General features: G+C 35.6%; 1 protein-coding gene and 1 non-coding gene across 2 annotated transcripts; both read left to right on the top strand.

Moving 5' to 3' along the window:
• Positions 1–4,110: 4,110 nt before the first annotated feature.
• Positions 4,111–6,701, top strand: LOC113277958 (F-box/kelch-repeat protein At3g06240-like). The gene is made up of 2 exons (XM_026526918.1): positions 4,111–5,445; positions 6,420–6,701. Exon 1 carries the CDS (start codon positions 4,294–4,296, stop codon positions 5,128–5,130), a length of 837 nt encoding a protein of 278 aa, XP_026382703.1. The 5' UTR covers positions 4,111–4,293; the 3' UTR covers positions 5,131–5,445; positions 6,420–6,701.
• Positions 6,702–7,229: 528 nt separating this feature from the next.
• On the top strand, positions 7,230–7,298 carry LOC113284981. Its single transcript, XR_003328500.1, has one exon. It is a non-coding gene; the product is annotated as a small nucleolar RNA snoR60 (small nucleolar RNA).
• The last annotated feature ends 15,556 nt before the right edge of the window (positions 7,299–22,854 follow it).

The following is a 22,854-nucleotide window of genomic DNA, read 5'->3' as shown; positions in this document are numbered from 1 at the left end:
AAGACGGTAAAAATTTGAATGCTTCCCATCGAAACCCAAGGGGCACGGGGAGTAAAGCCAAAGGGATCATCATCAATGACCCACCACCACAAGCGGAGCAACCAACACATGAAGAATCTGATTACGAAACACCTATTGAACAAGAAGATGGTGACAAACAAGTTGAAGAAGAAGAATGTGATGAGGGAGTTAATGAGGAATAAAGTGGTGGAAAGGAAGGTGGTTAAGAAGAAAGTGATGAGAGTGAAAGTGATGAAGAAGAACGTGACAAGGAAGGTGGTGAAGAAGAAAGTGATGAGAGTGAAAGTGATGATAGTGAATGTGACTAAGAAGAAGATGGCAAGGAAGGTGATAAAGAGATAATAGAAGTCGTTCAAGAACAAGAAGTTGAACAACAAGACCAAGAAGGAGACCCTAAAGGAAAAGGTAAGAAGAAAGAAGTTCCAAAGAAGAAGAAAGGTGACCACATGCCCGACGAGCTGAAGATGTTTGCTCGCGGCCCTGATGATCCACCTTTAGGGATACCAGGTGATGGAGGAAATGTATTATGGGGTTACAAAGGAAGTTGGGCCGGCGTCGTCTACAATACCATAATAAGTACCTAAACCTTGTGCCATGTAATGTAAACATTATCATCCGTGTAATGTTTTGATTGTTTTCCATCGTGGTTGTTTGGTTTTATAAGATCACAAGTATGTCGTTCGTCTTATGAAGCCAGGAATGTCAATAAGTAAGATGAGGCAATGGCCACTTATAGTTGATGAATCAACCAGTGGAGAAGTTCTGGAAGTGGTCGATCTAGTCAATTCTACGGGGTTGCTTTCTGCGTTCAACAATTTGGGCCACCTTGGTTATAACAGACCTCTTTGTTCCGCCTTTTCCGAGGGATACTACAGGGAAACAGATACTTTACATCTTCCTTTTGGAGAAATGACGATAACTCCAAATGATGTGAACTTCACTACCGGGCTAAGCATAGAAGGTAAAGCCGTGAAGCACAAAGAGTACGTGCAAGAGCTTGAGTGGGACAATATTTATGCGTGGACCAAGGAAGTGTTCCAATGGGATGAGGAGAAGACCAAGAAGGAGATGCTGGTAGGCAAGGCAAAGCAGAGGATATTCCATCTCTCGAAGCTGAGGAGCAACTTTATGGGAAAAAAGAAGCTTCGTACTGAGGGAAAAGAGGTGACACCGCAACGTATCATCGCCACAGCCAATGCATTATGTCCTCTATATCCTTGGAGTTGTTATCTTCCCCGACGTTTTCGGTGCCTGTGTGAACGCCAACTTTATCCAACTGTTGCAACCATTTGGCAAGATACGGGATTACTATTGGGGCACTGCCATCCTTGCACACTCTTTGACGGAGTTGAGAAAGGCTTCTAGGGCTCAAAGGAACCAACTCGGGGGGAATATGGCTTTTCTGCAGGCGTGGATATATTTGCACTTCCCAATATTTGCTAAAAGGGCTTTTGAGAACAAGGATTGGGATGGAGAGCACTATAGAAACAAGTACATCTACAGAAGTAATCCGAAGAAACAAATAATGGATTATCTGAATTTGAGACGCCAGTTAGACAACTTGACGACGAAGGATGTTGTCTTTGATCCTTACAAGGAGGCTTTGGATAAAGGAAAAAGAAAGAAGGTTGGGTGCCCAGAGCAAGGTGAATATCATGGGCCTTTGTTTCACCCAAGAGGATATGTAATGTACAACCCGTCGAGAGTCGCAAGACAATGCGGTTACATACAAAAATCCCAAAGGCGCACAAGAATTTCAACTTAAATGAGATAAAAACCAAAGCGCATGACAGTGATATTGTCATTGTTCACCGGCCTTTCCCATCATGTGATAATTGGGATAACAGAGCGTTTCAAAAATATCCTTTGGTTGGTCCATCTCGAACAGATGACGAGGAAATTCCGGGTTACATGCCGTGGTACCTCAATGTTTCGCATACTCGAGTGATACGAGTAGATGAGAGGCCCATGATAGAGGACAAAGATACGGCTCTCGAATACTTGGTGCGTATTGTTACTCAATTATGATTTTGTTAACGGTTTTATCACTATATATTGAATGTTTGTTATTTGAAATTGAAACAGAGAAGACGGGTCGGACACTTGATAACCCAAGCAAAGCTAGAAATCAGGGAAGGGAAAAATGTGAAGGCCAATGAAAAGCTGATTGATGAATTGAACGGTCTCGAAGATATAGAAGATGGTGCAAAGTATAGGGAGGAGGAGGAGGATGATGATGATGATGAGGAGGAGCCAAAGAGGAAGAGAGCCCCCCCTACCCCCCACCCCCCCAAAAAAAATATGTCTGGAGGTGCATCGAGCAGCGCCCAACCTGGTAAACGGGGACGTGGTGGACGTGGTAGTAGCGGTGGACGTGGTCGTGGTGGGGATGTTCATGAATGAATGGTTATATTCATGTTTATGACTTTAAGTATGGACAATTATGGAGTCAACACTTACGTCTTGTCTTAAACTTATTGTCGAATTATGTTTGGTTACACTCTTATTTTATGAATGACTTAATCTGGTTTCTAGTTTATGAATGACTTAATGTGTGTGTAAAAAATGGAGGATCCTGGCATTATTTCTGTCAGAATCGGTTTACATATAAAAATATGTAACCCGATTCTGACTGTTTCCCAAACGTTCAGTTTCATAATCGGGTTACATCTACCTATATGTAATCTGATTGCTAATTAGAAAAGTTCTGTAACTTTTAGAATCGGTTTACATGTATAAATATGTATTCCGATTTTGGTGAAGAAAAGTTCTGTAACTTTGAGAATCGGTTTACATGTGCATTACAAAAGCCCGATTGTTTGGATTGAATTCAAAAAAAAAAGCCGTTGAGACTTCATCTATATAAGGACAACCTCTTTGAGCCACTCCCACATCACAAACTTAGCCTAGAAAATGGAATGGGAAACCTTTGAATATTTGTGTCTCGTTAAATCTTTTCCTAATACGTTCCGTGAACGTCCGAATGAAATCCATTCAATGTTTTGGAAGAGAGTTAAAGAATTCTTTTACGGGCGTACCGCGAATCCCAATAACCGAAAATGGAGAGACTTGGATTTTCGATTCAACTACATAAAAGGCGCAATACGAGAGTACGTAATAGTTAGAAATATGGTGTACCACTATCATCCACGAGCTCCTCTTAGGGAAAAAGTGACTAATGCTATCATTTTTATACCCATGTCAACTACACTAGTTCACAAACTAACATATAAGAATTCATTGAATTTCAGCTGGAACTTTTCAACGGTCTATGAAGAATTCGTAACGGGGAAAGAAAGTTCATTCACCACAAAGAATATACGACGTTGTACCGACGTGCTCGGAGGTCCGTTGATGAGCATTTGATGTGTCAAATTCTAGAATTCCCATACTGAGTCCTATATATATGTAGTGGGCTAATTTCCTAAACTATGTAATGAATATTTTGTTTCTGAAAGTAATGCATAATCGGTTTACATGTGCATTACAAAAGCCCCGATTTTTGGAATCGGGTTATTTGGGTATTGATCAAACTCCGATTCTGGGTTTATATCTTCCTAAGCATAAAACTCAACCCAGAATCGGTTTACAAATGCACTAACATAAACCGATTCTGGATCGAGTAAAAATTAAATTTTTTTACAAGTTTTGATTATCGATTGATGAAAGTTAATTTCAGGATTAACTTGATTAAAGATTATTTAATAATCCGAATTAGCACTAATCTAATTAGGGTATATTGGGCATTAATATAAATATTGGATAAGAGGCTTCTATGAATTTTCTCCCTATAACCCTATTTTATCATGTAGTTATCGGCCCCAATTAAGTGGCATAGGCCCCAATTTAACCAGGTAACTAAACTGCTGTAACAAAATACAGTTACAAGGAAAGTCTCGTGGGAATACAAAGAACTACTGAGTACTGACTCTTGGTCAAAATGAATTGACTGAAGTCCCCCAAACTCCGGCAACCCCATGAACCATTGGGCTCCCATTTAATAAGGAGAAGAGAAGAATCGGCCCATAAAGAAAATGTTAAAAGTCAATTAGGGTAGAAAAATGTTAAAGTAAAAAAAAGCCTAGCCTTGAGCAGCAGCGGTGATGATGATCGAGAAGTGGAAATCACTTCCGGAGGGGATTCTGATGGACATCCATCCTCACATGGTTACCAGTTAAGTCCATCATTCGATTCAGGTGTGTATCCAAGAATTGGTGCAATCATTTCACGAACCCTGATTTCATTAAACTACATGTTGAGCATTCAAATCAAATGAATCATTCTAGTCTCATCCTTACAAAACAAGAACCAACCAAGTACTATTCAAGGGACGAACCTTATTCTGCTTCATTTCCTTCACTTGATTACAAAATCTCTGGAGATGATGTTACATTTGATATGTCTGTTGAATATCACTGTCCATTTCACTACTGGAAATATTACATTACAATCCTTGGTTCTTGTAATGGATTGATTTGCCTCCAGTCTGATCCTGAACTATTATTCGTTTGGAACCCAATTACTAACGATTATCATAAATTACCACAAGCTCCGAATGAACCTCAGGGAGTTGTCTTTCCAGTTAAAATATTTGGGTTTGGTTACGATTGCAAGACTGGTGATTATAAGGTAGTGAAAATCTTTATGCCCGGGAGAGTTAAGCTTTCTAAAGTTTGGATTTATATTTATACTTTAGGAACAAATTCATGGAGGGTGCTTGCCGATGTTCCTTACGTATTTTTTCTGTCTGGAGAATTAAAAAATGGAACGGGTTTAAATGGACTTCTTCGTTGGCTGGTACATCCTCTTGGAAGAGGTAATCGACCCATTCGGATTGTACTTTGTTTTGATGTTGGGAATGAGAAATTCGGTGAAATGCATCTACCTATACCGTTGTGTGGTGCACCTGAAGGTGTGAATTATTTTAAGACATCTATTGGCTTGTTGGATGGTAAACTTTGCTTATCATGGTACGTTAGTGATGGGAATGTAGATGTATGCGTTATGAAGAATTATGGAGTAACTGAATCTTGGACCAAACTCTTCCGCGTAAGCTGGTTAAAAGAAGACAATGGGTATTTGAGGGCGATACAATCTTTAAAGAGGTGATATCTTATTATTTGGTCAGCCTTTAAACCAGTTAACCAGTAACGGGGATTTAATCTTGTACAGCTCGATGAGTGGAAATGCTAGGTTCTTGGATACAAGTGGTCATCAGAAATTGGAGGATGCGTGCACTTATGTTGGCAGTCTGGTTTCAGTTAAGTCAATTGTAACGCAGGCCAATAAGATGTAGAGCAGGCAATATTCCAGTTTTGCAGAAGCAAGTTGTCCCTGCATACATCATTTTGTTAAAAGAAGCAGAAAACTAGATATCTCTCTATATCCATCTTTGAGTGCAGCAGCTTCAAGGATGGCTTTTTGGTATGTATGTTACCTTTGCTGTCTTTTTTTTTCCTACTACTTTTGCTGGCTGTTCCTCGGTATGTTTAGGAATGTGTGTTACTTTTGTTCTGGTTATATATAAAGTAGTTCTACTTATTAAATAAACTTGCTGACATCTACGTGCTTACCATAAAACATGTTACCATCCTGAAATGAACCACCGTAAGATCATAGGTCAATATGTCCTTGTCTTCTCTGAGATAAGCATTTTGAGATTGCGTTTGTTTCTTCTCTTTGTTTACTCTCAGATTTTCTGTGATAAAATCATAAAAATATTGAGCTGGTTCCCTAATTAATCCGCTCCAAAACAAGTCTCGCTATGTTTCTTACCCTGTCAATAAATCACCATGTCCAGCATGTGTCATTGATGAAAAGAAATGGATTTTTTTTATTATTTTTTTTAATGATCAAAATTTTATAGACATTCCAGTTATATTAGTAAAATTACGCCGAGGAAGAGTTGCAGCAAGAATAATCAAGAAATCAGACTTCAAACTTCTACCTTAAGGCAATTCCCTGGATCCTTAATAAGTTCGCCTCTTCCACATGCCTTAGAACTATACCAAGGCATGAAACACTACAATAGATCCTCCATAGAACCAAATGTACGTAGTAAGAGCAATTTCTACTGTAGTATCATCTTTGAAGGTCAAACATAGGGCTGGTCTCGCTTGCATATAGGGAAAAAATTCTTCTCCATAAACCATTGTCTGATGCAGTCTGTATATATGCATGGTATTCATGACCACACTCTAGAACGGAAACTCTTTCCTGGTGCTCATACTCAACCTGACAAATAGTGCAGATTCCAGTTTCGTCATTCACATCTTTAGGCATTAAACTTTCAATAAGAAACCGTGCCTTCAAATCATTTAAAATGGTTTTTTCTTATAACCCAAATTTATGGCTGCAGATTTTTTTTCTCCAATTTATGATAGTTCCTCATATGCCAGGTCCTCAATATACATCATATATGTTCTGCTGTCTTGGTTACTAGAATTGTTGGTGCTATTCGTCAGAATCCCCATAAGGATATTATAAGCTTTATTGTCTGAGAAGCTCCTAGCTTCATTTCTTCATGCCAGATCTCCTGAAGAAGTACCATGATGTTTATTTAATGTTTGATAAAATGTGGTTAACACATGATTATAATGTACATGAAATACTCAAGTCAATCTCAGCAGATGGAGAATCCGACATCAAAGTTTTGTTATTGGATTTATCAATTTAACGACCACCACCACCAGCCCCACCCCTCAAGTCCCCTTCTTACATTACGGGTGATGTAAAATCGATTTTGTGATGTGATATATCTTATAGCTTTGTTTATCTTTATGCTCATTAGTGATGTGTTACAGTTTTGTTTATCTTGATGCTTTCTATATATATTTGGTCCGACTTGTCATGTTCAATCGTTTCAATGTCTGAGTACAGTGAATTGCTTTTCTTTCAAATTCTGTCTTGATTTTGATTTTTTCACTATTCAGCAGTTTCATGACAGTTTTGTCTTCCAATTTGGTTTATCTTAACACTCTTTTATATACATTCTGTTCGATTTGTAAGTTCAAATGGTTCAATTTCCAAGTATTTTAATCTATTTCAACTCTTTCTGGTTGGCTATTTTCTTTTCAAATTTCGTCTTAGTTTTGATTTTTTTCATTATTCAGCAATTTCATCAAAGTGTTGTTTACGAGCTGTCTTTTTCAATCTTTATTGTTTGTTTCCATGCCAAATCTACGGAATTTGGTTACACTTCTGATGTCTAGCATATGATGAGACATACTCGGGTTCCCCTTCAGACATTACGGTGATGTAAAATCGAGTTTCTTCCAGTTTCAATAGTAACACGTCTTTCTTTAGATTATTTTTTTTTGCCTGGCTTGTGTTCTGCAACTTGTGAAATGCTGGTAAGATCGGTAAGAAAACCAGTCAGTGATATTTTTTTTATTGAAAGAAGTTCAAACATATTTGGCAGTCTAAATTTCATGTACATTGTGATGATGGTCATGAAATGCTGTTTGAATGATCTTTCTTGCCACAGTATTCTGTTTTCTATATAGTAGTTTTGTTACTTCTGGTAATAGTTTGCTGTTATGGTGTGCGTGTAGTTGTTTTTGACACATCTCCTTAGAAATAATGTATTCGGGCACATTAGTGTTAGTGGTATTTTTATATTGTATGATTTCTATATGGTAACCATGTTTAACATTTTGTAACTTCGTTAGCTGTCTATTCTCTTTAAGTAAAATGTAAAATGGGTGATGAAAGGTCAATCGTTTGATGCAGATTTGAGTTTTGTTTTCTATTGATGATCTTCAATTATCTTATCTTTCGAATTTTATTTCCAACCACCTTGATTAAAAAATCAGGTTGTTTATTTGTTGCCGTGTAAAAATTTTCTCTCCCATGGTCCCATATTCTTTGTTCTTTTTCTTGTTTTAGACACAAGCAGCTAGCAGGGAATTGTCCCCTACTGTTGTTAACCGTTGTTTTCCATTGTCATGATTTTTTTAAGAAATCACTGACAACCGCGGAATAACGGATCTTGAGATATTATGATGAATAATAAGTAAACCAATCACAAGCAATTATGATGAATAATACGAGAAAGATAAATCAATTCACAAGACATAAGATTTATAGTGGTTCGACCAATACATACAACTTGTATATATTGTCTACGTCCACTTTGAGCCGCACCAACTCAAATCCACTATGAAGAAAAACGATTACAACGTCGTGTGAATCCCAGCAAACCCTTGGTTACACCGTAACAATTACCCGAGACGATAACCTTGTCTCTTGTTCCTCACCAATATGCTCTCACAACGAAACCCTAGCTTTAGCCCTAAAAGCTATACAAGAAATCTCTCACCGATCTCTTAATCGTTTTCTACACAATACAATTCTACAAGGGCTAATTACCTATTTATATAGGTTACAAACTTGGCCACCAAGAATTATAACCGGTTTAGGAAACCCCTTTCCTAAAATATCACGGCTAATTTTAGAAAGTAATTAATTAGTCTTCAATTAACTAACATTGGTTTACTTATGGCTAAAGAAACTGCGGCTAAACTTAAATGGGATATGTACTTAAAATTATCGGTCATCAAAAATAACTCTGCTTCATTCAAACCCAATAATGATCATAAATGGGAGAGTTGTTAGAAACATATTAAATGGAATCTCAAAGGTACCAATATTGAATTCAAAAGATTGGTAGATGAAGACGTTACTATTAATGAAAGTGAAAAGACGAGGGTACCCAAATATACCTCAATCTAAAATTTTTTCACCTATAAGTTCTTTCTCCGAAAGTGATTGTCTATGGACTGAGTCGAGACAATACAACAAATCGGTTCACATTTCGTGTGATCGTCTATGGATACGAGATCGAGACAATACAACAACGAAGTATGTTTACTTGATAAAAAGGTTCGGACTTAACCAAACACAATAAGATTCACTTATCAAGTAAATAGGAATTAACGTTTGTGTAATTTACTTTGATTATAATAAAATAATTATAATGCGGAAAATAAAAATAAATGACACAGCAATATTTTGTTAACGAGGAAACTGCAAATGCAGAAAAACCCCGGGACTTTGTCCAGAATTGAATACTCTCAGGATTAAGCCGCTACACAAAATTACACCTAACTTCGTGTAGTTGAGACCAAGCAACTAAACCTATAGTTCGCCTAATTCCGTTTGTATTCCCACGCCTCCGACCTGTAATAAGTCACGTACTTGGAACAATTCCTTTGGTTCGTTTTCCAAATAGTAAAGGAACAACAAATCTGTTTGGTATCAACTTTTTTCAACCAAGTGTTAAGAGTTCGACAAAGGTTCTTCTGTTTATCTCAATAAACCCCTTCGTCGGGTTCTTAGATCTATCTTATTATCAACTATCGAGTAATTGTTAAGATTTTGCAATCAATACTTTTAATCACAAAGAATTGTATTGATGCCAATCTATACAACTAATCAATCTAATCTACCACAAGGATAAACCGATTATAGTTGGATCCTCTTTTACCGAAACAAGTATTGTGCACACCAAAGATTATGAATCCCAAATCAGAAATCTTCAAAGTCTTCTTTGTATTCAAATCTTCTTAGATCTTCAATAAGCACCTGCATACAATCAACTTGAATCTCTTGTGATCAATCACGCACAGAACGAAGTCTGTTAACAATGGATTATGACAAGACGTCTTTAGACCTACAAACAGTCTAAAGATCCCCGTCGAAACTTCGATCTAGTTTTAGTGAATCTTATATCAGAAGAGAAGATTCTCAAGCATAAACAAACCAGGTGCAATCAAAGTTCAACCACCGTTAGTCAATCAAATCAATCGAAAACAAAAGATAAACCGCAATTATCTAGTTTCCCACCAACTGTACTAATAGAACTTCTCAATCCCAAAGAATACTTTAAACTGAGCGGCCATAAGATATTTCACCTAATTAGGTTACTCTCCTCTCCGAATAGGCGGCTTCACCACTAGCAGCACAACTGAGATAGTTCTTGTTGTACGAGGATTAGTTTGCTCGAAATGCAAACTTTCATATTTATAGACCAAGGAATTTCCAAAACCGAAAATATTCTCAAGATATGCAATATATTCCAGATTCGGTTTCCATAATTTTTGCAAATGCTTTGTCCAAATTAATGACCGAAAATCTCTTGGAAAATCTCCAACTAGTAAATGCACATTACTAATTTTAATTTTCCTAAAATAAAATTAAAACCTTAAATAAAAGATTCTCAATTTATTTTATTCGATCTGGGATTTTCTTTCTTTATCTATTAAGGAATAACTTTGAACAATTAAAGATAAGTGTTACTGCACATGTTCAAAGTATGTCGACATCCTTACTTTGTAATTCCTCTTTTATACTTACAATCTTGAAACCGATTTTCCACACTTCCAAACAAGTTTGGAATTGGTTCATCTGACTTTCAAGAACTATGTGATTGATCAAGAACATTCAATCACAAATCATAGGTTTAACGGTTCTACCAAAACAAGTTTCGGTTCTACCCATGTGAGTATTGTGCATACTCACACTAGCTTTCCAAAATTCGGTTGACTAGGTGCTAGGATCGGTTCCCAACATATATATGGTATCAAACTTGTACTTGTCGCACATGTCCATAAGATCGGTTCCCTTTTGCCTAAAAACATGTTGCACATGTCAATAGGATCGGTTCCCCTTTCTGCTAAAAACTTGCTGCACCTCATACAAGGATCGGTTCCCCTTTCTGCTAAAAACTTGCTGCTAAAATATTTTGATATGATTGGAGGAAGAATGGAGGTCTCGCAGAGGTGGATTCAAGCACCGTTGATAGAAATCCTTCATGCTGCAGGATAAAAATTAAATGGAAGGCAAAAAATATACCGACAACGATTCAGGTGAACATAAAAGGAATTGCTCTGATTATAGCTATCGAATGGTATTATAATTACCGTCCGACAACCTCTTCATCGGTAAAATATTATTGGCAAACTCTGACAAGAATGGAGAAAGGGAATAACCTTTCTCAAAATTCAAATTTTATGTATTCTGACAATAATAATAGCAACGGTAATGTTGGTCAGGTAAAAAGAAGGTGGGTGAGGAATACACACCTGGAAAAGGCAAGCACTCGGGTAAAGATTACCATCAAAAGTCGAGTACAATTGTAGACTTTTTTGGTCGTTTTGCAGATAAAATCAAGATGGATCAACAAAAGAGAAACGCAGTTTCATCTAGTGCCAAACCCAAATCGATCGAAGACTTTTTCGACCGATTTAATAACAGAAAAAAACTGTGTCAAAACCAAAACGGAGAAAAATCACCAGAAAGTGACAATCAAGATTCGATTTTAACTCCTTCTTTAGAATTGGAAATGGTTGAAAATACGTTTGTAATATCAACAGAAACAGAAACTCCAAATTTGACAATCGTTAACTGGCTATAAAAAGAACAATCGACAATACAGTAAATTTGATTATGGAAGAAACAACAAATATGGGAGCAGAATTTGAGTCTTAAGATCAGAATGCAAGAGATGTTTATACAAAAATTTCGGGGAAACACCAGAAACTAAGTGAAGAGGATTGATGAAGAATTTCAGTGGCAGACTCAATTGAAGATGTAGAAGAATTAGAAGATGAAAAATTGGATGGTCTAGAGAAGCAGTAAATTTGGCATGCGATGATCTCAATGGATATTAAAATTCTAGTTTGGAATATGAGGGGACTTACAACTTTTGACAAGATGGACTCTTCAAAGGATTCAATTCGCAAAATCAAACCAACTTGTGTGATGATACAAGAGACTCATATGATGAAAATCAATAATTGGCGGGTTAAAAATCTGTGGGGGCGGAGACCAACATCAATGGAAAGATATTTCATCTCAAGGTTTATCAGGAGGAATCTTAACCATTTGGGATGACTCAATTCTAGAATGTTTAGATGAACTCATAGGACCAAACACTCTTTCTCAAAAATTTAAAAATAAAGCAGATGGTTTTGGATGGTATCTTACCGATGTATATTCTCCTTGCACTTATTGGGATAGAGATGAATTCTGGGAAGAAGTAGAAGATCTCACTGGATGGATTGGTGATGCATGGTGTATGGCAGGAGATTTTAATGCTACTATGAGAAGAAGAGAAAGAAACAAACATGGAGGCTCCATAAGATGATTAAGATTTTTCAATGAGTTCATGGAGAAACATGAACTTATAGACTTACCACTGAATTGGGGGAGATTTACTTGGAGCAACATGCAAGCAGACCCATTACTTTGTAGATTGGACAGAGTGCTAGTGTCTCCAACTTTTGAAGGTAAATTCCCTGCAATCACTCAAACTTTAATGTCTAGAACACTATCAAATCACTCAGTTCTATTACTTACTACTTCCAATGTAACTATAAATAAACCGCCATTTAGAATAGAGAGTTTCTGGTTCTCTCACCCTGATTTCTTGGTAAACTTGAATTTTTTTTGATTTTTAGAGGTTCTCCAAGCTACATAATGTCAAAAAATTTGCAAAATCTAATATTTTTCTTAGAAAATTGGAGAAAATCAATGTTTGGCAGAGACGGTGACAAAAAGAAAGAACAAATATCTCTTACAGATGCTCTCAATGCACTTGAAGAAGATGAGGCACTTTCTCATATTCAATTCAATGACAGGAAAGCACAACTGAAAATATCAGCATGGAAAATGATAGAAAATGGCTCACAAGATCCAAAGCTCAACATTTCAAGGAAAGACATGCTAACACTATATATTTCATTCTCTACTCAATGGAAGGAAAATAAGGAATACAATTCAAAAATTGGTGATTAAGTGAGAAGATAATTTCAATCATGATGTCATCACAGAAGAAATCATATTTCTTTCAAAATTTTCAGGACAAGCATTCTGGGAGACCTCCATTGAATGAAGAATATTTCTCAAAGATCTCAGAAGAAGATCGTACAAGCTTAGAAAGAGAAATTTTTTGAGGAGGAAGTTCGGGGAGTGATCAAATCTCCAGGCCCTGATTGCAATATATGGAATTTTACAAGGCAGTTTGGGGGGTGATTACAGTGGACTTCATGGAAGTAATTAAAGAATTACAATTCAAGGAAACAACGGACTGGAGAACAAATTGCTCATTTATTAGCTTGATTCCAAAGAAAGATCAAGTTGGATCTCCTCAAGACTTCATACCCATAAGTCTGGTCAACAACATATACAAGATTGTTTCTAAGATTTTGTTGCAAAAACTCAAATTAGTGCTTTCAAAACTGATTCCAGAAAATCAAGGTGCCTTTATAAACGATAAACAAATCTTAGATGGAATCCTGATTGCTGGTGAACTTATTGATTCAAGGTTGAAGAGTGGAATTCCTGGAGTACTGTGTAAACCAGATATACAAAAGGCCTTGAATAATGTTAGTTGGCAAACAATACATCATATTTTGAAGAGTTCATGTTTTGGACAGAAATGGATAAACTGGGTAATATGGTGTGTAATTCTGCTCAACATTCTATATTAATCAATGGAGTTCCAACTGAAAAGTCCAAGCCACAAAAGGGACTAAGGCAAGGAGACTCATTGTCTCCTTTTATCTTCATTCTAGTTGAAGAATTATTTACAAAACTCATTAATAAAGTTGTGAAATTGAATATGATTTCAGTCTTTCAAATAAATGACATTACCGTGTCACGGTTACAATATGCAGATGATACCCAAGTATTTCTCAATGACTCTGAAGAAGAAGAAAATAATTTACTTATTTTTCTACAGATCTTTGAAGCAATGACAGGTTTACCAGTGAACCTCTCCAAAAGTGTTATTATAAGTGTGAGAGATGATCACAGAATACAAGGCATTGCTGATATATTAAACTGCAACATAAAACAACTACCTCTACAGTAATTGGGAATGCCAGTAGGAGCATTAGAGAGAAGCACATCATTTAAATAAATGAACATGAATATTTTCAAAAGAAAACTCTCAGCTTTGGAGGAAGATAATACATAAGAAAATGAAAGGCAAAAAAAATGATTTTTGGGTTAAAGATTCTAAACTACCACAAGAGATAGGTATTTGGATTGGAATTCAAAAACATAAAACAGTAATAGAAGGTATGGTTTTAGTAGATATTAGCAATGGTTCCTCAATATACTTCTAGTGGGACAAACGGCAAAATAATCAAGCTTTCAAGAAGAAATTCCCAAGATTTTTCAGAATTTCATCACTGAAAATGCTTGTCTCTCTGAAATGAAATAAAATGGAGCATGGAATCTGAAATTCTGTAGAAATTTAAAGGCTACAAAAATGCAAGATATGCTACAACTGTTTGCAGATTTAGATGTACCTCATGTTCCTAATGATCAAGTGGATAAGCTCAGATGTTCAGTGGCCGGTGGTTTTTCTGTGAAAGTATGGTATAATTGTTTAGTAGACCAACTCCCTAACCCTGTTGATTTAGTTCCTTTTAATGCATTTGGGTTCAATTCATACCACCAAAAGTCCAATTCTTTATGTGGTCATCATGTCAAAATGGAATTACAACCACTGAGAATCTAGCAAGAAAAGGGTGCATAATCTAAAATATCAATTGCTCTCTTTGTAATCAACACCCTGAATCTGTAAACCATCTCCTTATGCACTGTGATTTTGTTCATAACATTTGGTCTTACTTCATCGGTGGCTTCAATATTAGTTGGGATCAATGTGGTTAACTTCTAACTCCAATTCAAGCTTGGAAATTCAAAAGAGAAAGAAACAATGGCAAAAAGGTATGGCCGTTGGTTATATTTGAAATATGCTGTGTTGTTTGGGGTGAAAGAAACCGTATAACTATGGCTCACAAATCCTTAAAGAACTAATGCAACTGTGATCAATAAAGTCAAAGCCTTAATTTACGCTTGGGGAGCTGCTGGGCCATCCCATTTAGAGATTTAGTCTCTCATTGTGAAGTTGTAATTGATACAGTATAATTGGTTGTAACTTCAAATGGGGTCTACAGAAAATATAAACAGAAGAAAAAAATCTCCCAGGATCGGGCGATAGCCGAGTCAACTCATTTTACAATTCAAATTTGAAAAACGTATGATTCTTTGATTTATTTCTTCACTTCTTTTTTTTTTTCCTGATTATCATGTTTAACAAAAAAAATTCATCTACTCAAAATCTATAGATTGTTGTGGAACTTATCTATTTTATTCTTTTTAATCTCTGATTTAGTTTTTAGACTTTTCATATTCCAAAACATTTTTGCTAATGGGTTTGTGAATCTTGCAGATCTCTGATCAATCATTCTGTGGGAAAATCAGTAGTGGATAAAGCATGAAAATTGCGGTTGGGAAAATAACAGCGGTGTGGCCAGCAGTGGCGCTAACAATCTTCATTGTGATGATGGTCCAAATTAGTAGTTTAGAAGGTTATCTTCATTCATCAAAAAAACAAAAAATCAACAATCCGGTCATCTTTCCTAGATCGTCAACATGAATTTTACCACCTTCCATCTTTGTTTCAGATCAGTGTCGCCAATCAGAAAATTCAAAAAAATTTGGCTCTTAAATCTCGGTCAATTAACTTTTGTGATCTCAGCAAACAATCTTGAAGAAATCGGTCGTACTTTTTGTTACCTTACTATTCAAACTTCCCAGATTATTATCTCCGATGTTATGGAACTAATTTTGGTTACAAACCAAATTCTATTTTACTGCCATATCCATTAAAATTTAGGGTTTCCCATAATCAAAGATTCTTTACCAATATATTAATTTCATGTAACCAACTTCTTATGTCTCATTGGTGTATTTCTACTGGAAATAAGATTGAAGCTTTACAAATAAAAAAACAATCCAGTGGAAAACCCCAACAAATCTATTTCCCGAAATTCATGTCTTTTTTTCAAGGTGATCGTATCAACCAACTTTCTAGACATCTAAAGAAAGCGAATATTGATATGTCTGCTAATCATAGAAGAACAATGGGTTCATCTCAAATGATCAATGAAGATGTTGAACAATGGACATATGGGATTCTAGGGAAGCTGATGGAGAAGGCTAAAATGAAGATGAGACTTATAAGATCTAAAATTAATTCTCTATGGGGAAGATATCATAATAAGGAGATCAGAATCATGGGACATAATCTGATGCTTGTCAGGTTGAATAGTAAAGCGAAAGAGATGAAGTAACAGCAGATGGTTCTTGGTTGACTAATAGATTCGTCTTTCAAGTACAAAAATACTATAATCATATTCCCCTCGAGGATTATGTATTTGATAAGCAGATTTTCACTATGCACTTCAAATATTTGAAGCTAGAGCATATGAATGTAGCTGTGATAGATGAAGCCATTGGTTTTATGGGAAGGAAGATTTCAACTACTCTGAAGAATTGCAGACCTCGTGCTGGAAATGCTTTTAAAGAAAAAATAGAAATGGAGCTGAAGAATTCTCTTCATAGAGGAGGATGGTGAAAGACTCTAACTGCAGAGGATTTATGGATCAGATATCACTGGGAACTCCAACCAAAAATATCTGCCAAAATATTTTCTGTGATTGATCATATTGATGATACTTGCGAGTATACCTCTCATTTACTCTATTTAGATACTCTCACTGCTGCTGAATATGAAGCTTTACTAAAAGAGGATAGTGAAGCTATTAACAAAAAGGAAGAAAGTAGTCTCACCAACTACATGGAAGAGGAATTATCCGATGAAGAAAATGTGGAAGGTTCAAGAAATGTCAAAAGAATGAGAAACTCAACTCTTGATGTTGAGCCATCAATGAACCCACACAATAGTCATATCCAACCTCCTGCCATCATGCAAGGAAATGATACTACTAATATGGACCATCAACACAACTCAGTGATGGAATCGGATGATTCAACAACAATAATTACTGCACCCATGAATGATTGTGTCAGAGACTCAACTCAGGCATACACAAAAAATCTCTTCTTTTTAAACCTTTCTAGTTATCTTTATTCTTTTAGCAAAACTATGAAGATTATTTCTTGGAATGTGCAAGGCTTAGCAAAAAAGTTTACAAAAGATCAATTCTTTGTTTTGATTAAAAAACAATCTCCAGACAAAAATTAATAAAAATCGAATGATAAATTTTGCTAAATCACTAAATTACTGTAATCATGCTTGCATTGATAGAGTAGGTTTAGCTGGCGGTTTTCTCTTGATGTGGAAAAATGGTATTCAATGTGATATTCAAGATATCTCAAATAATATTATTCATGTAGTTGCAAATCTTCATCCTGCTAAACCAAGTGTCTTGATTTCCTTTATGTATGGTTCAACCTATACATATATCAAAAAACTTCAATGGACTCCATGATAGAATAAGTGACAATATAATACAACCTTGACTTGTTATAGGAGAATTGAATGTGCATCTTCATACCCTAGATGTTAGTTCTTCTTTCTATCAAGATGACAGATTTGTTCAAAACAGCATAAATGAATGTGGACTTATGGACTTAGGTTACATAGGGAGAGACTTTACCTGGTCTCGTAATAATATTGGAACTGGCCTTAGAAAATCTAGGATTGATATGACATTGGGAAATCAAAGTGGTGTAATGAATTTCCTAATGCTAACTTATATCATCTGGTTCAAGCAGACTCTGACCATTATCATATAATGTTGCAAACTGAACAAGTAACAAAGAATCTATGAAAACCATTTAAGTTTTTTCTTTTGTGGATTAAGCATGTTGGTTTTAAAAATCAACTTGATATTGCTTGGAATTCAAATATAGTAGGATCTCATTCTCATCTGTTGATTGAAAAGCATAATTAAACTAGGAAAAGACTCTCTTATTGGAATAAGATTGAATTTGGTGATATTGATAGTAATATTAATGCTCTTCAGAAACAACTTCATAATATACAAAATGAACCAATTTCTAGTACTCAGCATGATACGCTCACTGAATAAACAATTAGAACTCTGGTTTGGTATCAAAACTGAATTTTATAAGCAAAAATCTGGAGACAGATTCATCATTGACATGGATAATAATTCTAGGTATTTCCATACTCTGGCCAATAGAAGAATGTTTAAGAAAACATTGATTGTTTATATGATATGCATGGTAACTGGTATGATAACAGGGATGCTATAACTAATATTCTTGTTACTCATTTTAGTCATATGAGCTGCTCTACTATAAAACATGTTTTTGAGGATATTTTTGATATTCTCCCAACTATCATCACTAATGATTTATTTGAGACTTTTATCAGAATACCATCTGCTGAGGATATACCGCTACAATGGCTTTGAAATTGGATTTATCCAAAGCTTTTGATAGGTTAGAATGGCCATTTCTTTTAGGAATGCTTAAGAAAATAGGTTTTCCTGGGAAATTTTGTATATACATTGACTATTGTATTTCAACAACAAAAAATTATATTCTTTTCAATGGCTCTCCCACTAATGAGTGCCATGGACTACTTATCCAGACTCCTTTTTAATGCCGCTTCTAACCATGTTATTTCTGGTTTTAAAGCAGCAAGAAATGCTCCTCCAATTACTCACCTCTTATTTGCAGATGATATGCTCATCTTTACCAAAGCAATTATGCACAATGTGATAGGTATTCTTGATACTCTTAATAATTTTGGTAAGTTTTTTTGTCGGATGCCGAATTTTAGTAAGTCTAGTATTTACTTTAGTAACAACATTAGTCCTTCTACTAGAAATGATCTTTCTAGAGCCCTTGATATGACTTAAATGAAAGACTCTGATAAATATCTAGGTATGACTCTTTTGATGGGTAGAGATAAATCTAAAGTATTCGAACCTATTATTCATAATTTTAGTGCCAGACTCATTCCCTAGAAAAGAAAAAATATGGACCACGCAGCTAGATCAACCATGGTTAAACATGTCTTAAAGACCCTTCCTACTCATCAAACGGGAGTTTCTAGAATTCCTAAAAGCATTATTACTCAGTTAGATTCTATCCATAGGAAATTTTGGACGGGAAATGATGGTAGTCATAAAGGCATCTATTTTATAGGTTGGGACAAACTTCAGATTCCTAAAGCTCTAGGTGGACTAGAGTTTAGAAACCTTGAAATTTTTAATACTGCTTTGTTGACTAAAATGGTTTGGAAAGCTTGTAATGATGAGTATTAGAGCACTGCTCGGTCGAACTCGCAAGCGTTGTTATCTCAAGCTTGTTTGTCAAGTTTAGTTGCAAAAACTATAAGTCTTAATTTCTAGTCTAGTAATAGCTAAGTCTCGGACTAGGATAGAAAGTGTAGTTGAGCTCTAGACTCCACAGTGTTCATCATGCAAAGACGAAGTTACATTTCATGTCTGTATAACAACCTAAGATTTGATCTAACGGATGAAAGATATTTGCTTGAATCTAATCAGGTTTTCATTTAACAGTGAATATTGAATGCTTTGTTACCGAGGTAACATTGATTGCAAACCCTGATTTGAAGACTATATAAAGGAAAACTCTAGAAACTGGGAAACCTAATCCCCACACCTCCTGTGTGATACTAGTTATATAAGCTAGAGACGATTCTCCTTTAACCTTAGGTTTCTATCGAGACCCTGTAGGTTAACGGTTTTAAGACTTCATTGGGATTGTGAAGCCATACCCAACTATTTTCTCTGTAGTTGCGAGATCTGATCTTGATGTTTCTATCGTGTTTGAGTCAAATCTCAAGATTGGCTTGAGATTAATTTCTCCGATAGGCAAGATAAAAAATTAGTCACAAACATCTTCGTCTCATCGTTTGTGATTCCACAATATCTAGTTTCGCGATTATACGATTTAGATTATTGTGAGGTGATTGATAATTCTAGGATGTTCTTCGGGAATATAAGTCCGGGTTATCAATTGGTTCCTGTTCACTTTGATTTATCAAAAGAGGGAATAAAAATCGTAGGTATTTTTGTGGAAGACAGATTTATCTATTCCTGTAGACTTTTATGTGTGATGCAGATTTGTTTATTAAAGTCTTCGACTTTGGATCGTAGCAACTCTTAGTTGTGGGTGAGATCTAAGGGAATCAAGTACGTAGTATCCTACTGGGATCAGAGACGTAAGGAGCGCAACTATACCTTGGATCAGTGTGAAATTGATTGGGGTTGAACTACAGTCCAGACGGAAATTAGTTTGTAATAGGCTAATGTCTGTAGCGTCTTAATACAGTGTGTGTTCAATCTGGACTAGGTTCCGAGGTTTTTCTGCATTTGCGGTTTCCTCGTTAACAAAACTTCTGGTGTCTGTGTTATTTCTTTTCCGCATTATATTTTGTTATATAATTGAAATATCACAGGTTGTGCATTGAATCGATGAATTGTTAAATCCAACCTTTGGTTGTTGATTGATATCGATTGATACTTGAACATTGGTCTTTGGTACCGTTCAAGTGATTTCTCTTATATTCAATTAGACTCGCAGATTTTTATTTGTTTGAGTAAGTATTGAATCGAAAAAGTATTGAATCGAGAAATTGATATATAACTCCTTGATATACTTTTTATTAAGATTGAATCTGACTGTCTAGTTGATTCTCTTAAAAGTATACTGGAGTTAGTCCATACAGATTGCTAAGCGAAATATTGGGTGTGGTTGTTAGACCCCGGTTCTCAAGGCTAAATACTCTAGAAATGGAAGTTTACTTCATTTAGAAAAACTTAAGGATAAATTTTCTTGGCTCTGGAGGAGTATATATTCTGGTCTTGAAATTGTTCAACAGAACACTAGGTGGTTAGTTAGATGTGGTACAAAAGTGAATATTTGGCTAGATTGTTGGGTTATTGGTTTAAATTTCCGACCTATTCCAGTTGTTGGATCATCTAGTTATGAAATTTTTACCTTTGTCTGTGATTTATTCTTAGCAGGTACTAGACAATGGAATACTGATATCGTCACTGCTTTTTTTCCCCAAGAGTGTGCTAACTCAATTTAAGTATGAGAATTCCAAATACAGGGGAAGACCCCATGATATGGATGCCAGATAGAAAAGGAAAATTCACAGTTAAGAGTGTATTATTTGTACAAATGATGTTAATTTCATTGTTGCGGGTAGTACCACTCCTACTAATGTCTAGAAAAATTTGTGGAAATTTAAATTTCCACATAGAGTTCAACTTTTTTTTTTGATAGAAAGAAAGAATTTTATTAGATGTTGGAACCAGTAACATCGTACATATCAGCCTGTAATGCATCTACTATGAAGTTTGGTGGATACTGAGGCCAACTTCTACTAATTTGAAAAATACGAGAGTGCTTAGCCAGCTTATCCGCTGGTTTATTGAACTTCCTATTGATGGACCTGCAAGTCCATAATGGATGTTTACCAAATAAATGAATAATATCTAAGATCAGTAGTTGTATTTCCCATCTGACTTTCTGGTAATCTCCTTTGGTTGTTGCTGCTACATTCTCAGCATCAATCTCAAAGCATACTCGCTGCAGGTTGAGTTCTTCCGCCCACAATATAGCCTGCATCATCCATTCTACTTCTGCATGTTTTGCGTCTAGGTGTCCATGTTCATAGATGCATCTTCCTTGTTCATATGCACCTGCAGAATTGCGAAGGATTAGTCCTACTCCTGTATGATTAATGGAAGAAACGTCTTTAAAAGAAGCATCACAACACAAAGAATAAGTAGACATAGCAGGTGGTATCAATTTTTCCTGTATTGGCTCAACTGAACTGTTCCTGCGATCTGTACTGTCTCTTCACATAGAGTTCAAATTTTTGTCTGGAAATGTATTAAAAAAATAATTCCTATCAGAACTAGGATTGCAAGATATAAACCAGGCATAAAAACTCAGTGTTGCTTTTGTAAAAACAATAAGGAAACTATGAATCACCTTTTCATGGAGTGTAGTTATATTAGGGCCATCTGGTTTGCTATGAATATTAACATTGATGCCATTAAGGAACATCATACTGATTTTGAACACTGGACTATAAGATGGTTTCATTAAGAAATTCATAACATTTCTGCTTTATTTTTAGTAATGAGAATTTGATATGCAAGTTCATGTGTGCAGTCTGGTACATCTGGAAAGATAGGTGTCTAGTAAAAGCCTAATCTGCAGACAACTGTAGCCAAAATTAATCATTTGTATGATCAGCGTGTTATTTGAACAATCGACATACTTCTTCTCTTAATAATGATTTGCAGATTAAGACTTGGAGACCTCCAGACAAGGATTTTGTGAAAATCAATATCGATGATTCTTATAAAACACAAACCAAGAAAGGAAATGTGGGACTAATACTTAGAAGTTTTGCTGGTAACTGCTTAGGAGCTAAAGGTCCATGCTTCAATGAAGATGTGGAAGAAGAATATGGGGCTGAGTATTTTGAATGCAAAGCAATGGAGGTAGGTGTGGACTGGATTGAGGAGCTTTGAATAACAAAGGAAACTTTTGAGATGGATTGTGAAGCTACAGTCAAATCAATAACCGGAAATGATATGCAGGTTCATTAGTACAACCAAAATATTATGAGCTAGCACAAAAAACTAGACATGAAGCGACAAATTTTCAATTCTTAGATAACTTTCCAGATTATATATTTTCTCTGGTAAAGAATGACTATCGTAAGGTTTAAAGTTATCGGATGAAATTCTATTTAGTATATAAAAAAGAAAAAAAAAAGTTAAACGGGGTCAACAATTTTTTTTTAATACAATTTAACCTTACACCTCCAAAAGAAAAAGAAAAAATCATCTCCGTATTTGAGTCTGTAGTCAATATATTTACTTGAAGACAGTTGACTGAAACAAATGAGAATTAGGGTAAAAATGATCCATATAAGAAGAGTACAACAGGGCGAAAGAAAGGCATTGAAGTAAAAAAAAAAAAAAA

This window comes from Papaver somniferum, chromosome 5 (assembly GCF_003573695.1).
Source record: "Papaver somniferum cultivar HN1 chromosome 5, ASM357369v1, whole genome shotgun sequence".
Lineage (NCBI taxonomy): Eukaryota > Viridiplantae > Streptophyta > Magnoliopsida > Ranunculales > Papaveraceae > Papaver > Papaver somniferum.
Note: the sequence above shows the minus strand (reverse complement) of the source record. Positions and strands in the feature narration are given on the sequence as shown.

Excerpts from the sequence above, each read along its gene's own strand:
- LOC113277958 (XM_026526918.1), top strand. The coding sequence starts at position 4,294 with ATGAATCATTCTAGTCTCATCCTTACAAAACAAGAACCAACCAAGTAC.